Source organism: Nerophis lumbriciformis, linkage group LG13 (assembly GCF_033978685.3).
Source record: "Nerophis lumbriciformis linkage group LG13, RoL_Nlum_v2.1, whole genome shotgun sequence".
Classification (NCBI taxonomy): Eukaryota; Metazoa; Chordata; class Actinopteri; order Syngnathiformes; family Syngnathidae; genus Nerophis; species Nerophis lumbriciformis.
Genome location: NC_084560.2, coordinates 38,303,086 through 38,317,649, shown reverse-complemented (window position 1 = coordinate 38,317,649; position 14,564 = coordinate 38,303,086). Strand labels below are relative to the sequence as shown.

General features: G+C 39.3%; 1 protein-coding gene across 5 annotated transcripts in view; it reads right to left on the bottom strand.

The window, feature by feature from the left end:
* pikfyve (phosphoinositide kinase, FYVE finger containing) overlaps nt 1-14,564 on the bottom strand; it is a 56,322-nt gene that overhangs the window by 1,170 nt on the left and 40,588 nt on the right. For all 5 annotated transcript variants that reach the window (XM_061970855.2, XM_061970853.2, XM_061970850.2 and 2 more), the window contains 15 exons: nt 14,314-14,492; nt 14,116-14,229; nt 12,762-12,870; nt 10,858-11,012; nt 10,687-10,783; nt 10,562-10,619; nt 10,356-10,490; nt 10,169-10,289; nt 4,278-4,373; nt 4,130-4,210; nt 3,983-4,068; nt 3,859-3,918; nt 3,613-3,789; nt 1,728-1,831; nt 1,521-1,649 (listed from right to left, as the gene is read on the bottom strand). In XM_061970855.2, the coding sequence (XP_061826839.2) occupies nt 1,521-1,649; nt 1,728-1,831; nt 3,613-3,789; nt 3,859-3,918; nt 3,983-4,068; nt 4,130-4,210; nt 4,278-4,373; nt 10,169-10,289; nt 10,356-10,490; nt 10,562-10,619; nt 10,687-10,783; nt 10,858-11,012; nt 12,762-12,870; nt 14,116-14,229; nt 14,314-14,492 (1,701 nt within the window). The remainder of the gene's footprint in view (nt 1-1,520; nt 1,650-1,727; nt 1,832-3,612; nt 3,790-3,858; nt 3,919-3,982; nt 4,069-4,129; nt 4,211-4,277; nt 4,374-10,168; nt 10,290-10,355; nt 10,491-10,561; nt 10,620-10,686; nt 10,784-10,857; nt 11,013-12,761; nt 12,871-14,115; nt 14,230-14,313; nt 14,493-14,564) is intronic.

Sequence of the window (14,564 nt, the reverse complement as noted above, 5' to 3'; positions counted from 1 at the left end):
AGACGTATAAGATTTCCTGGGATTTAGCGATTAGGAGTGACAGATTGTTTGGTAAACGTATAGCATGTTCTATATGTTATAGTTATTTGAATGACTCTTACCATAATATGTTACGTTAACATACCAGTTGGTTATTTATGCCTCATATAACGTACACTTATTCAGCCTGTTGTTCACTATTCTTTATTTATTTTAAATTGCCTTTCAAATGTCTATTCTTGGTGTTGGCTTTTATCAAATAAATGTCTCCAAAAAATGCGACTTATATGTTTTTTTCCTTCTTTATTATCCATTTTCGAAAAATACGGTATATTGATATTAAAACATGATTGCTGAGGTTCGTTAAGGCCGTTTTGTCCCTTCCTAGTGGAGAGGTGCCCACTTTTCAATTGACCAAGTCGAGGGGATCTACCTCATTCATATATATAATTTATATTTATTTGAGACGTTTATGTTAACAATTTAAGGTGTTTAATGATATAAGCATGTTTAACACATATAGATTCCTTTCTTCCATGAAGACAAGAATATAAGTTGGTGTATTACCTGATTCTGATGACTTGCATTGATTGGAATCAGACAGTAGTGATGATAACGTCCGCATTTTCAAATGGAGGAGAAAAAAAGTCCTCATTTCTGTCCACAACCACATGAACGTGTTTTTTGTCATCTTATTTGTCCAGCTTCCATACTCCTTTTTATACACTTATTTTTGATAGCGCAGGCAGGATGAATCAGCGCTTTTATTGTGAAGATAGGAACTGTGCAGTCGGTCTTTAGGGTTTTGACGGCAGGTACGGCGCGAGTCTGTTGAAATAAAAAGTGAAGTGTTTCTCGCCTTCCAGTCGGTCATTTAAAAAAAAAAAAAAGAGCATGCAGCAGCCAGCATCATCTCAGAAGACCCTCGGGTGCCGTGAATCAAGTGACGTCTTAGTGAAGATTATTTTTAGGTCTATTTTTCAATGCCTGTCTGGCGATCGACTGACACACCCTCCACCATCGACCGGTAGCTCGCGATTGACGTAATGGGCACTCCTGCCCTCGTGTGAGGTGCACCACCTCTAGGGGGCACAACAAAACTTCAGGGGAGGCTGCTAAAAAACAGAAAAATAGCGCTAACAGGCTTAAGACAATTATTTCAGCAATGAGAGGGGGGGGGAAATTCCAGAAAATACACCGTTAGCGGTTAGCTGTGCACCCAAAACTGAAATCACCATTGTGTTATTTCCTGCACTCTAGTAAGCAGACAAACCCTATTTCTAACCAATTTATATAAGGGATTATTCTACTTACTCAAAACCAGAAGCATTACTTTTGTAACACAAACATATTCAAGGTGGCTTGCACCATACTTTGTAATGTTTTGTATGTTAAAAACTTTACATCATTTATTTTTACAAGTAGAAAAACGAGTGGCAGGCCAAAAATGTCTCCCTTGCCGCACTTTGGACTTTACATTGAGAGGTACATTATTATCTAGCAGCTTCAACACTTTGCAAGAAGTTCTACTACTTCCTTACCTGAGCCATCTTGCGTCCGTAAAAGAGGTTTTCCATCACCAGAAGGTCCAGCTTCTTCTCGGCGTTGTTCTGGGAGTTCTTGTAGCCGATGCGGTAAACACCCAGGATCTTGGCCAGCGCCGTCGGCCTCTGTGCCGCAATGGTGACCCTTTAGTTGTACTTGAGTGGTCCATAGGACACAAGAAATACACGTGGTGTACGCCGTACTTTCTGCTGCACTGCTCCTGTCATGTAGGTGAAGTAGTGAGGCGCAAAGTCCAAGAAGGACTGGACCTCCAGTCTGGGCATCTGCTTCAGGATGAAGCGATCATCTGATCACAACAAGGAGAAGGAGAAGAAGGAGGTTAAGGAGGAGGAGGAGCAGAACATGGAGATCGGGGACGGGAAGAAGAAAAAAGAATTAGGAGGTAAAGAAAATAGGAGGAAAATAGAAGAGCGAGGGGAAGAGGAACACAAGAAGGAGTAGAATAAGGAAGAGAAAAATAAGTAGGAGAAGGAGCAGAATGAGGAGAAGGAAAGAAGGAGAACAAGAGAAAACAGAATAATAAGTATGGCAATAAGAACGAGAAAAATTAAACATCATTGACAAAGATATTTAAAACAGAAGGATGAAAACAACATGAGGAGAAGAAGAAAAATAGAAAAAAAGGGTAAAGTGAACAGGAAGGAGGATTAGACCGAAGAGGAAGAAAATGAAGGTAAATAGGAAAGAAAAGAAGAAAGAAAATGAGAACATGACAAAGAAAAAGAAAAAAAAGCAAATGAGTACAAAGGAGGAAAAGAAGGAAAAAAGAAGGGAAAAGGGGAAAAGAAGGAGGAGGAAAAAAAGGAAAATATTCAATTAAAAAAAGAAAAAGAAGGAAATAAGTAAAACGCAAAGAAGAAGGCACAAAATAAGAAGGAACAAAGAATGAAAAGAAGAAGAAGCAAAATAATTCAATTAAGAAGGAAATAAGTAAAAGGAAAAGAGGAAGAAGAAAATAAGAAGGGACAAAATAAGAAGGAGAAAAAATGAAAAGGAGGAGGAAAAGAAGAAGGAAAATAATTCAATAAATAAAGGAAAAGGAAGGAAATAAGTAGAATAAAAAGAAGCAAGATAATTCAATTAAGAAGGGAAAACAAGGAAAAGAGGAAGAAGGGACAGAATAAGAAGGGAAAAAATGAAAAGAAGAAGGAAAAAGGGAACAGAAGAAGAAGAAGCAAAATAATTCAATTAAGAAGGAAATAAGTAAAAGGAAAAGAGGAAGAACAAAAGAAGAAGGGACAGAATAAGAAGGGAAAAAAATGAAAAGGAGGAGGAAAAGAAGGAAAATAATTCAATAAATTAAGGAAAAAGAGGAAATAAGTAGAATAAAAAGAAGCAGCAAAATGATTAAATTAAGAAGGGAAAAAAAAGCAAAAGACGAAGAAGAAAATAAAAAGGGACAGAATAAGAAGGAAAAAATGAAAAAGAAGAAAAAGCAAAATAATTCAATTAAGAAGGAAATAAGTAAAAGGAAAAGAGGAAGAAGAAAAGAAGAAGGGACAAAATAAGAAGGAGAAAAAATGAAAAGGAGGAAAAGAAGAAGGAAAATAATTCAATAAATAAATGAAAAAGAAGGAAATAAGTAGAATAAAAAGAAGCAAGATAATTCAATTAAGAAGGGGAAAAAAAGGAAAAGAGGAAGAAGAAAAGAAGGGACAGAATAAGAAGGGGAAAAAATGAAAAGAAGAAGGAAAAAGGGAACAGAAGAAGAAGCAAAATAATTCCATTAAGAAGGAAATAAGTAAAAGGAAAAGAGGAAGAACAAAAGAAGAAGGGACAGAATAAGAAGGGAAAAAAATGAAAAGGAGGAGGAAAAGAAGAAGGAAAATAATTCAATAAATTAAGGAAAAAGAGGAAATAAGTAGAATAAAAAGCAGCAGCAAAATAATTAAATTAAGAAGGAAAAAAAAGGAAAAGACGAAGAAGAAAAGAAGAAGGGACAGAATAAGAAGGAAAAAATGAAAAAGAAGAAAAAGCAAAATAAATCAATGAAGAAGGAAAAAGAAGTAACTAAGGAAAAGAAGAAGAAAGCAGAAATGTCTCGTAAAAAAAAGTCTTCCATTGAACCTTCAGTAGCGTAGAAAACGGCCCCAGACTTTCCACCTCGTGCTTGCCAGTTGACACAGTGAGAAAGCGAGCGAATGAAATCTTCTTCTGCGCTCTCCAAGATGTCCTCCCGCATCTTGTGGAACTCCTCGGCGTAATAAACCCGACAGTAGAACTTGGCGTTGGCGTCCGAGAACTCTGCACAGGAAGCACAACTTCAGTCCCTTCGACGGTGAACGACGTGAAGGCGGAGCACGGAAAACGTACGTAACTCGATGTGCGGGTTCTGCGACTGCTTCTTCTGTCTGTCCGCCATGTCTGCGTCCTCTGAAGGAGACTGGGGGTCAGCGTCACCGAGACCACATCATCGCCAGGGAACATCAACACTTACTTGGCAGTTCGCCTTCCGAGCCGGCGCGACTCTGCTGGGCCGGCTCGCCGAGCCTGGCGGGACTTCCCTTCGCTCGGCTCTCTCCGCTACGTCACACAAGTCAGGAACATCACGCTCATGTGAAGCCACGCCCACTTTTACACTCACCTGCTGGCCTGCGACGCCTCGTCTCCTCCCGCTTTGGACGCCGTGGACAAATCATCCAGCGTCGATTTGTACTCCTTGCAGCTGTGGTCACAAACTTGTTTGCATATTTTCTTGTAAGCACAAAAAACGAAAAAAAGTGAGTGCTCACCTGAGGGCGAAGGCAATGATGGAGCTCGGTTCTTTCTCGCACACGGCGATGGGAACTCGCTCGTGTTCGTGCATCAGGTAGTGCTTGTCCGGGTCACTGCAGACATGGAGTGTGTGTTTGGATGAGCAGGAAAGGTATAGCCATGGACCACCACAACGTACTCCCCCCGACATCTTCCAATGCATTGCAACACACGCTGATGCAAGTGCACATTGAGTTACACTGCGCCACAAGTGGGCAGGTTGGTAAATTACACTTTGCACCTTGCTAAATAAAACATAACAAAATGAACAAACACCCAAAAATAGGACTTTTTTATACTGCCGTTCAGCTTGGGAACACATACCTGCCAACTTTTGAAATCAGAAAAACCTAGTAGCCAGGGTACAGGGGCCGCAGGCCCCGGTAGGTCCAGGACAAAGTCCTGGTGGGGGGTTCAGGCTTCGCCCCCCGACGCAAAATGATTATTAGCATTCAGACAGGTTAAAATGTTGCTAAAACCATCACTTTTCTATCAGTCACAGTGACTTTTCAAAACAAAAATATTACAGCAAAAATCATATGGGTTGATTGACATGTTTATTCTGTAAGCTAACTTCAATAGTTTGAAATTATTTTGACAGTTAATGCCAGTTATCCTGTCAACCTTTCACAAGACTTCAATTTGTTAATTGAAAGTATAAACAGTATAAACACTTTTTACAGTAAACAAATGGTAAAACAGTACTAAACAATTCCATTAAAAAAAAAATGGTGTCATTAACTTTCTGTCCAAGCTTGTATAATCTACTGCCTTGTTCAATTGCAAAAAATATTCTGTGCCTAAAATTCACATTTCTATCACAATTATCATACTGTAAACATGGGAAGCTAACTTCATTAAAATTAATAGTCCTGTCAATAGCATGGAATTACAATTCAAATGTAGTTTTTTTGTAAGCCTTTCAAAAGAATTCAAAATATGAAAAATTAATGAAAATTAATTTAAGCCATCAGACACTTGAAAAGTGGCACATCACATCTCTAATGTAATCATTTTAACTTTTCAACAAAAATAGCACTGCAAAAATATTAAGGACATACTTCTTTATTTTGGTAGTTATGCTGTCAACATTTAACAAGATTTCTTCAACTTGGACTTGAAAGCATAAATAGTATAAACACTATTAACAGTACTAAACAATTCCAATAGATAACATTGGTGTCATTACCTTTTTGTGGCTAAAATCCGAAAAACGTTGAAAGTTTTCCACTTGTATCGCTAGCAACGGCATTAGACTTGTGTTTTTTTGTCCCAACGTGGTCTTTTACATCGCTAATTCCTCCGTGTCCGATCGAAAAATCTTGTCTGCACAAAGTGCAATTCGCGTAGTTTTCACCCTTTTTGGAACGGATAATTATTCCCGGATAGACTTTTGAATATTCTTCACGGAATGACTGCAGTTTTCTTTTCGGTTTAAGATTCGTTTGCGATTTTTCTCCGGCTGATTCCATGATCGTTCGCTCGTTTGGAAACAATGGCAACAGGTGCCTCGTGCTTGGCAGCGGTGCTATAAATAGCCTCGCGCATGGCATTCGGAATGGCTCGATAGGAAGTTACGGGAAGCAGTGTCGATTGTCATTGTTGTTACGCGATTTCGTGAATAAAACTTAATTTTATTTTATTTTTTTTAATTAATGAAAAACCGTATTTTTTATCACTGCAACCGTAACCCGGAATAGGTTGATGAAAACCGTACTAATTACGGGAAAACCGGAGTAGTTGGCAGGTATGGAAACATGTCGGCGACTTCATGGACTTTTTTTTGAAGAAACCAATCGCTTCGTTTCATTTAAATTCAATCACTTCTACTTCCGTGGAGTCTCGCTGTGCGATTAAGAGCGTGATGCTGTTGGAGGAGAAACATATTTGATGTTGCAGTTTCCTTTTGAACTAGCGTCCTTCCGTCAGCTGCTGGGACTGAGAGTTAGCATGCAGCAGGCGATGTGTTTTGGGAACGTTGTTACAACTTGTTTATAAAGTCCTTAGTTTGTTTACGGGGATGCTCACTCGTCCTTTAATTTAACTGCTAACTTTGTTAGTGTTCCAATAACATCAATACGAGCTAAAATGTTTTGTCATCTCATCGAATTGAACACAGGCTGAGTTGACGGTGAGGCACAAAGATTGTGTGTTAGATGTGAGAGGTATCACTCTTTATTTTTGTTGGCCAAACCGATGCACTGAAGTACATGGTTGTTGTTGAAGAACAAAGTTTGTCTATTTGACTTTATTTTCATTAGCCAAACTGCTTTGTGTTTTATATTGATATCAAAAAGTAAACACCATGTTTTTTTTACATTACTTGTGTTTTTTTCATCCCACAAAGTAATCACTTCAATAACTATTCATGTAACACAGCATTTTGTTAATGTTTTATGGTGTATACAGGACTGTCTCAGAAAATTAGAATATTGTGATAAAGTTCTTTATTTTCTGTAATGCAATTAAAAAAACAAAAATGTCATACATTCTGGATCCATTACACATCAACTGAAATATTGCAAACCTTTTATTATTTTAATATTGCTGATTATGGCATACAGCTTAAGAAAACTCAAAAATCCTATCTCAAAAAATTAGAATATTTCCTCAGACCAAGTAAAGAGTTGGCAGGCCAATCGAGGACAGTAATGCCATGGTCAGTACACCAGTTACTGGTGGTTTTGGCACTGTGGGCAGGTGCCAGATCGTGCTGGAAAATGAAATCATAATCTCCATAGAACTTTTCAACAGATGGATGCATGTAGTGCTCTACAATCTCTTGGTACACAGCTGCATTGATTCTGGACTTGATGAAACACAGTGGACCAACACCAGCAGCTGACATGGCTCCCCATACCATTGCTGACTGTGGGAACTTCACACTGGATTTCAAGCAACTTGGATTTTGCTCCTCTCCAGCCTTCCTCCAGACTCTAGCGCCTTGACTTCCAAATGAAATACAAAACTTGCTTTCGTCTGAAAACAGGACTCTGGACCACTCTGCAACTGTCCAGTGCTTCTTTTCCATAGTCCAAGTCAGACGCTTCTAGTGATTTTAGAGCACTACATGCTTCCATCTGTTGAAAAGCTCTATGGAGATGATGATTTCATTTTCCAGCATGATCTGGCACCTGCCCACAGTGCAAAAACCACCAGTAACTGGTGTACTGACCATGGCATTACTGTCCTCGATTGGCCTGCCAACTCACCTGACCTGAACCCCATAGAGAATTTGTGGGGTATTGTGAAGAAGAAGCTGAAAGACACCAGACCCAATAATGCAAATGAGCTAAAGGCTGCTATTGAAGCATCCTGGGCATCCATAACACCTCAGCAATGCCACAGGCTGATGGCCACCATGCCACGCCGCATTCATCATCATCATTTCTTTTTATTCCTTTCATGAAAATGCATATATACAAGCCATATACAGTTGACACTTTCATTGTTTTTTGTTTCTTATACATTTCCATGATCAGAAAGGAGCAGATGGAAGAATACTATTCTTATATTTATCTGCCCCCTTATGATGCAGTAATCCGTGCAAAAGGATTCCCAACCAAGTACTGAGTGCATTAATTGAAATTTTCAAATGTTTGATTTGGTTTTGCTGTTTTAATCTTTTTTTTTACTTGGTCTGAGGAAATATTCTAATTTTTTGAGATAGGATTTTTGAGTTTTCTTAAACTGTATGCCATAATCAGCAATATCAAAATAATGAAAGGCTTGCAATATTTCAGTTGATGTGTAATGAATCCAGAATGTATGACATTTTTGTTTTTTTTAATTGCATTACAGAAAATAAAGAACTTTATCACAAAATTCTAATTTTCCGAGACAGTCCTGTAGTTAATTCCTATACGACATATTTCTGCTCAAACTCTCAATGGATCTGTCCTGATACAGCATGTACATACATTAATACATGTAAATGTACATAACTTAAAAAAATACTTTTCTCTATGAAGATGTAAAACTACAGATAGAGGCATCATGTAATAAAAAAATCTGACACGCTGATACTATTAATAAACAAAAACTCAAATATATGTCTTTAAATATATGGATCCAGAATCTAGAGCATTTTTATTAATATTACAAATTACATGATGGCGTCGCGATCACACCCTTCACACTGTTTTACCAAACATAATGAATAACCATGATTGATAAATGTGATTTCAATATTGATAATAATAATCTTAATTATTATTTTGCCCATAACCGTGCAGTCCTATGTATAAGACTTGACCTCATATATTAACACTATTTTTATCTTTATGGACAAAAAGTGCAGTTACGTCTTATGTTCATAAGGTGCCATCTGGCCAATTTTTCAAACATATTTCTATTTATAGTATTATTTTGTTTCTGCCATATTACTTTGTTTATAATGCTTGTGTTGCTTTCATATGCAACTTGAACTTTCTACTTGAGGTACATATATACATTTTGAATGTGTTTGTGTTTAAAAAAAAAAAATCAAACTTGGTTAAAAGATTTCAGTATAAGTAGTTTTTGAAAATTTTGAGCACATTTAAAATGACCGCGATAACAATAATAACCGTTATAATTTTGGTAACAATAACCGTGAAAAGAAATGTTCATACCGTGTCATCCCAATAATGGACAATTGTAACGTAATTGTTTCGTCGAAATTTTTTTATAAAAACACTCCGACATTACTTTTTTTCTTACATTTTCAACTGTTTAAGACATGGCATGATTAAAGTTAATTGGTATGAACAACACATGTGTCAAAGATTAACCGACAACGAGAAGAGCCGAGTTGTTCTGAGATTGTCCGAGAGATACACTAGTTGCATCAGGGTCTGGAAGGACGTCAGGTGTTCGCTGAATTTAGGTCAGGCACATGCCCCCCAGACCGAGCAGGTAGGCCGGCATAAGGGGACACCATGCCCATTTATTAAAAAAAATAAAATAAAAATAATAATAATAATAATAAATATATATATATATATATATATACACACACATATATATACATATACACATATATATAAATATACACATATATATATATATATATATATATATATATATATATATATATATATATATATATATATATAAATATACACACATATATATATATATATATATATATGCATGCATGCTTTGGAGCCCCTGCCTCGAAAGAAAATAATGTTTGCCTTGGTGCCTTAAAATATGAGCCCTCCTTTAAGGCAACACTTGCCTTGACCTTAAAAAGTTAAAATTCGAGGCCTGCTAATGTAATGACGATAGCGTCGTTAAATTAGCTAATATGCTGACACATACAAGTGTCTGTGTTAGTAATATTAACTTACAATGGCATTATTTTCGTATTGTTTGAGTTTCACAAATTCTTCGGGAAATTCACCAAAATGTCACGGTGGAGTTGTTGAGTTTGTTTAGCTGATTGGAGAGCTAGCTTCCACAGCTAGTGGGTCCATGGCGAGGACTTCTGTTTTGTTTGATCATCCGTTTTACTGCTGTGTTACAGGCACCGTTTCAGGTAAGTAAATAAACATTTACAAAATCTTTGTGCAAATAACTCATTTCGAAACATATATACTGTATCTGGTGATTTTAGTCCAGTGCGGCTAATATTTGGGAAAAAAAAAAGTTTATTCTAAAATGTAGTGGGTGTGGCTTATATACTCTCTATGGTCCGGAATATATGGTACCATTCAGTATTATGTTAAACCATTCCATGCTATACCATTCCATACAATATTATTCCAAACCATTCCATACCACACCATTATTTTATGGATTTTGTCATGCAATCCCATGTTATGAAAATGCATATACAGATATAAAAATGATCGGGAAAAAAAACCTGGTGTATTTCAGTACTCACAACGGGAAGGGAATGGGGTTGTAGCTGTTGCCGGGCAGGAAGTTGGCCAGGATGGCCTTCATAGTGGATTTCTCCTTCACCTGACTGTCAGTCGAGCCCAGCAAGTGTCCGTCGAACACGTCTGACCAGTCCAGGAAACGCAGCAGGTGACTTTAACGTTTTTAAACAGAAATGTGTGCGTGTGTACCTTCTGGGATGCTGATAGAGTCAGGCTCCGTGAAGGAGGGAGCGGGGGTAACAGTCTCGACTCCGGGGTCTGCGGGTGGCGACAACAGCACGGTGGCGGAGGACGTGGAAGGTAAAGTGCTGAGGTGACGGTCCTCTGTGGCAAAAAAGAACATTCGTCAGCATCTTTTGAACTAAAACGGACGCCACACAAGTCAGCATGCTTACCTTTGTCCCCATTTTGCACCACAGGTGAAGGGTTGCGGGGGGAGGAGTCCAGCGTGCTCTGTCATCAAAACACAACATCACCCTCAACTCAACTATTGGAAAAGTCAGAGGGTATTTGAACACACCTTGCTGTCATCAGAGGCAGTCTGCCGGTGGCGACCCGGGCTAGGGGGGACGGACAGACGCTTGCGGCCTTTCTCCTGCTGGAACAGGTCTTGTAGCCTAAAGAGGACACGAGAAAGGAGGAAGTGAGCGAGCCGATCCGAACATGCAACCCACAGCAACGTGACTAGGACCTGCTGTTCCACGACTGCAGCACCTCGCACAGACTCTGCTTCTTCACCACCAGGGACTCCAGCACAGCCTGGAGCTGCTGTGGGGAATCCAGACCGCAGGCTTGGAGTCGCGCCTGGAGCTTCTCGATCCAGCTGCGCAGCTCCACCTCCTCCATCTACACACAGACAACACTTTAAAGGAATCTATTTTATTATTGCCATCTACACTACTAATAAAATAGCTTTTTTTTTTAAATAAGCTATGGTGTTTTAGATCCCCCATGATAGATGGATTTCATCAAAGTAAGGACGCTTTTAAAAATATTTTTTAATTTAAAAAACGCAATGCAGTGAGACCATAGTAGCAAGCGAACATTACCTAGCAATTGTTTCACATTCTGAATGTTTTTCCCTTTCTTGCTTAAGAAATGTTAACATTCAAAAAAAGGAAGTCAATAAAGTATTAGTGATGGTTGAGGTAAGGAGAAAGCGTCAGGACTAAATAATTAATTTGCTGAAATCCAGAAAGTAAATTTTATTTCTCATTAATGTAAACTCAGCACACAATCTTGGCAGAAAAAAACAGAAATGATAACATTTTTGCAGATTTATTAAAAAAGGAAATCTGAACAATCACATGGTCATAAATATTCAGACTATTTGCTCTATATTGAGTAGAAGCACCCTTTTGAGCTAGTAAAGTCATGGGTCTTCTTGGGAATTACTTTTTCCACACCTGGATTTGGGGGTCCTTTGCCATCCTTCCTTGCAGCTCCTCTCCAGTTCTGTCAGGTTGAATGGTAAACAATGGTGGACAGCCATTTTCAGGTCTCTCCAGAGATGCTCAATTGGGTTTAGGTCAAAGCTCTGGCTGGGCCAGTCAAGAATGGTCCCAGAGTTGTTCCGAAGCCACTCTTGTTATTTTAGCTGTGTGCTTAGGGTCATTGTCTTGTTGGAAGGTAAACCTTAGGCCCAGTCTGAGCTCCCAAGCACTCTGGAAGTGGTTTCTTCCAGGATATCTCTGTACCTGGCCGCATTCATCTATCCTTCAATTACAACCAGTCGTCCTGTCACTGCAGCTGAAAAACACCCACATTGCATGATGCTGCCACCACCATGTTTCACTGTTGGGATTGTATTGGGCAGGTGTTGAGTAGTGCCTGGTTTTCTCCACACATACCGCTTAGAATTAACACCAAAAAGTTCAATCTTGGTGTCACAGACCAGATAATCTTATTTCTTATAGTCTGGGAGTATTTTTGGGCAACATCTATGCGGGCGCTCATATGTCTGGCACTGAGGAGAGCCTCTTCCGTCAGGCCCTGACTGGTGGAGGGCTGCAGTGACTTTGTGGAACCTTCTCCTATCTCCCTACTGCATCTTGTGATATTTGGGTTCTTCTAACCAAGTTTCTTCTACCACAATTGCTGTGATTGGCTGGACAGTCAGGTCCAGGAAGAATTATGGCCGTCCCAAACTTATTTATTTTATGGAGGCCACTGTGCTCTTAGGAACCTTGAGTGCTGCAGAAATTATTTTGTAACCTCGGCCAGATCTGTGCCTTGCCACAATACTGTCTCTGAGCTCCTTGGGCAGTTCATTCAACCTCATGATTCTCATTTGCTCTGCCATGCACTGCAAAGAGTCTGGATATTTATGACCATGTGATAGTTCAGTTTTACTTGTTTTAATAAATTAGCAAAAATTTCTACATTTGCTTTTTTTCTGTCAAGATGGCGTGCTGAGTGTACATTAATGAGAAATAAAAATAAACTTGTTTGATTTTAGCAAATGTCTGCAATGAAACAAAGAGTGAAAAATTAAAAAGGGGTCTGACTACCATCCGTACCCAATGTAACTTGTTGAAACAAATAAATCACGACCAAAAGCAATAGGAAGAGGACAAAAACGCAGGAAGAACCTACATCTTTCTGAGCGAAGATGTCCTCCATCTTCTCTTCTCGGGTCTTACTGAAGGTGTCGGTCTTCAGGGAGGTGAGGCGGTCGTCGATAGCCAGGTAGACCTGCGATACGCTAAGACAAGAGGCACAAAAGAAGAGCAATATTTCATACAAAAATTGGTATAATGGACAACGACAATGGAACCTTTTTAGGTCAGGAAGTTGGACAACCTCAGATTTCTTTAAAAACTAATTTTCTAAAGAAAAAAAAATGTTCGGTTCCAGGGTCAAACTTGTACCATAACACCTGATTAACTATATGAGCGTCTTTGAGTATAATTATTATAACATTATACATTTCCTACAAGTGTAAAAACAAGGGTGTAAGTCGACATTCCACATAACGGTTTGAACTGAGAGTCTTCTCCTAACTTCTCCTAAAAACGTATCAGAAGTCCAAATTAGACGACAGATGTAAATGTCCTGTGAGGTTCAACTGTAGTCCAAATCTTATTTTCTGTCTGGTTCTCAACGAAGGCAGCCGCCTCCCTTCCCTCTCCTTTATCCCTCCCGCTTTTGCTTCTTTGTCTTTTCTTGTCTTAACTTTCTTGAGCCTCTTTTTGAACTGCTCTCCAGAATCTAAACAATGGAATTGATGAACTGGCTTCTCCATAAAATCTTCTTGACGAGAAGTTTTTGTTGAGGGAAACCTGCCTGTCCTGACAGAACGTTTGTTACTGGACACACGATGGACTCTTTGGAGGAGAAGTGGAGGGTTATGTGCCTTGCAATTCTTTCAGTCGAGGACGTTGAAAACATGTACCTATTCATGATACCAAGACATCTTCATGATAAGACGTCTGCTGATATGAGTAAGCATTGAAGGTTCAAGGTACCCCAAAGCTGCTACAAATGATTGAAGAACGGACAGAGCTGTGGGCACTTAGACTTTTGTGGTTTCTGGAGTGAATCACAAACTGGATAACATCTTGGAGAAGCTGTCTGCTCTGCAAGGCGAAGTTATGATCAATTTGAAGACCAAGAATGGACAATAAGAGCGAAACGTTTACATTTGTTTTCTCTAGCACAAACACAAACACTCAAATCTGGATTCTCCCTCATATGTGCTTTCTTCAAGGTTTTCCCTGGTCTTAAACTGAGCCCCCCATAGGAGTTTAGTGTGGGATTTGCTTTTTTTATTCTGATTTCCCCCATGTTTACCTTTTTCCTACCTTTCTATGAGGCATCACCCTACCGGTGAAAAATCAGTTTTCCTGTTCTGTCTACCTTATGTTGGATCTTGGACGGGTTGTAATGTAAAGAAATTTCGTTGTACTTTTTAAGTGCAATGACTATAATAAAGTTCCATTCCATTTACTTCTGCGAGAAGTCCTTTAGGTCCTGTTGCAGGTTGGCTTTGGAGGGCCCCTGGTTCCTGATGAAGATCTTGGGACGAGGAAGACAAATCTCCAGCAACCTCACAGAGGTGTAGCTGATAAGAGGACAGAGAAAGCGGACAATTTCTTCATGGAGCTCAGCAGCTGTAGGATGGACGGCGTCGAGGGCTGAGACCTACCTGAATGAGGCCACCATCTGGTTGTAGGAAAAGTACTGGTGGTAGTCTTTGTGGATAGAGTGTCCGCAGGGTTCGGCGTTGGCCCGCCTGGTGTACTGGTGGCCGTAGAAGTGCAGTTCCAGGTACTTGGCGAATGACATGGACCAAGAGTCGTTGGACAGGGGCACCACTGGGGTCACCTGATAATGGGGAAGCAAGGTGAAGAACACAGGAAGTTAGATTAGCTGGACTAAAAACTGCAAGCTTGCAAG